General features: G+C 63.1%; 1 protein-coding gene across 1 annotated transcript; it reads left to right on the top strand.

Annotated features, from left to right (window-relative positions):
- Nucleotides 1–3: 3 nt before the first annotated feature.
- Nucleotides 4–1326, top strand: LRRC4 (leucine rich repeat containing 4; the record flags this gene model as incomplete). The annotated part of the gene is made up of 1 exon (XM_009705866.1): nucleotides 4–1326. A coding segment is annotated over one exon (1323 nt), but the record flags the coding sequence as incomplete, so codon positions are not given.
- Nucleotides 1327–1332: the final 6 nt, after the last annotated feature.

A 1332-nucleotide genomic window follows, 5' to 3' on the forward strand; every position in this document is an offset into this window, starting at 1 on the left:
TACGTCGCCGCCGCCTCCCCCGGACCCCAGAGCTGCCCCTCCGTTTGCTCCTGCAGTAACCAGTTCAGCAAGGTGGTCTGCACCCGTCGCGGCCTCGCCGAGGTCCCCCCCGGGATCCCCTCCAACACCCGGTACCTCAACCTCATGGAGAACAACATCCAGATGATCCAGGCGGACACTTTCCGCCACCTGCATCACCTGGAGGTCCTGCAGTTGGGTAGGAACGCCATCCGGCAGATCGAGGTGGGGGCTTTCAACGGGCTGGCCAGCCTCAACACCCTGGAGCTCTTCGACAACTGGTTGACCGTCATCCCCAGCGGGGCCTTCGAGTACCTCTCCAAGCTGCGGGAGCTGTGGCTGAGGAACAACCCCATCGAGAGCATCCCCTCGTACGCCTTCAACCGGGTGCCCTCCCTCATGCGCCTGGACCTGGGCGAGCTGAAGAAGCTGGAGTACATCTCCGAGGGGGCTTTCGAGGGGCTCTACAACCTCAAGTACCTCAACCTGGGGATGTGCAACATTAAGGACATGCCCAACCTGACCCCCTTGGTGGGGCTGGAGGAGCTGGAGATGTCGGGCAACAACTTCCCCGAGATCAAGCCGGGCTCCTTCCACGGGCTCAAGTCCCTCAAAAAGCTCTGGATTATGAACTCGCAGATCAACCTGATCGAGCGGAACGCCTTCGACGACCTGACGGCGCTGGTGGAGCTCAACCTGGCCCACAACAACCTCTCCTCCCTGCCCCACGACCTCTTCGCCCCGCTGCGGTACCTGGTGGAGCTCCACCTGCACCACAACCCCTGGGACTGCGACTGTGACATCCTCTGGCTGTCGTGGTGGTTGCGGGAGTACATCCCCACCAACTCCACCTGCTGCGGGCGCTGCCATGCCCCCCTGCACATGCGGGGCAGGTTCCTGGTGGAGGTGGACCAGACCTCCTTCCAGTGCTCGGCGCCCTTCATCATGGACGCCCCCATGGACCTCAACATCTCCGAGGGGCGGGTGGCCGAGCTCAAGTGCCGAACTCCTTCCATGTCCTCCGTTAGGTGGTTGCTGCCTAACGGGACGGTCCTGAGCCACGCGTCCAGCCACCCGCGCATCTCCGTCCTCAACGACGGCACCCTGAACTTCTCCCACGTCTTGTTGACGGACACCGGGGTCTACACCTGCATGGTGACCAACGTGGCGGGGAACTCCAACGCCTCGGCCTACCTCAACGTGAGCACGGCCGAGCTCAACACCTCCAACTACAGCTTCTTCACCACCGTCACGGTGGAGACCACCGAGATCTCCCCGGAGGACATCTCCCCCAAGTTCACCAAGCCCGTGCCC

The sequence above is a fragment of the Cariama cristata genome, unplaced genomic scaffold (assembly GCF_000690535.1).
Source record: "Cariama cristata isolate BGI_N322 unplaced genomic scaffold, ASM69053v1 Scaffold35328, whole genome shotgun sequence".
NCBI classification, from domain to species: Eukaryota; Metazoa; Chordata; class Aves; order Cariamiformes; family Cariamidae; genus Cariama; species Cariama cristata.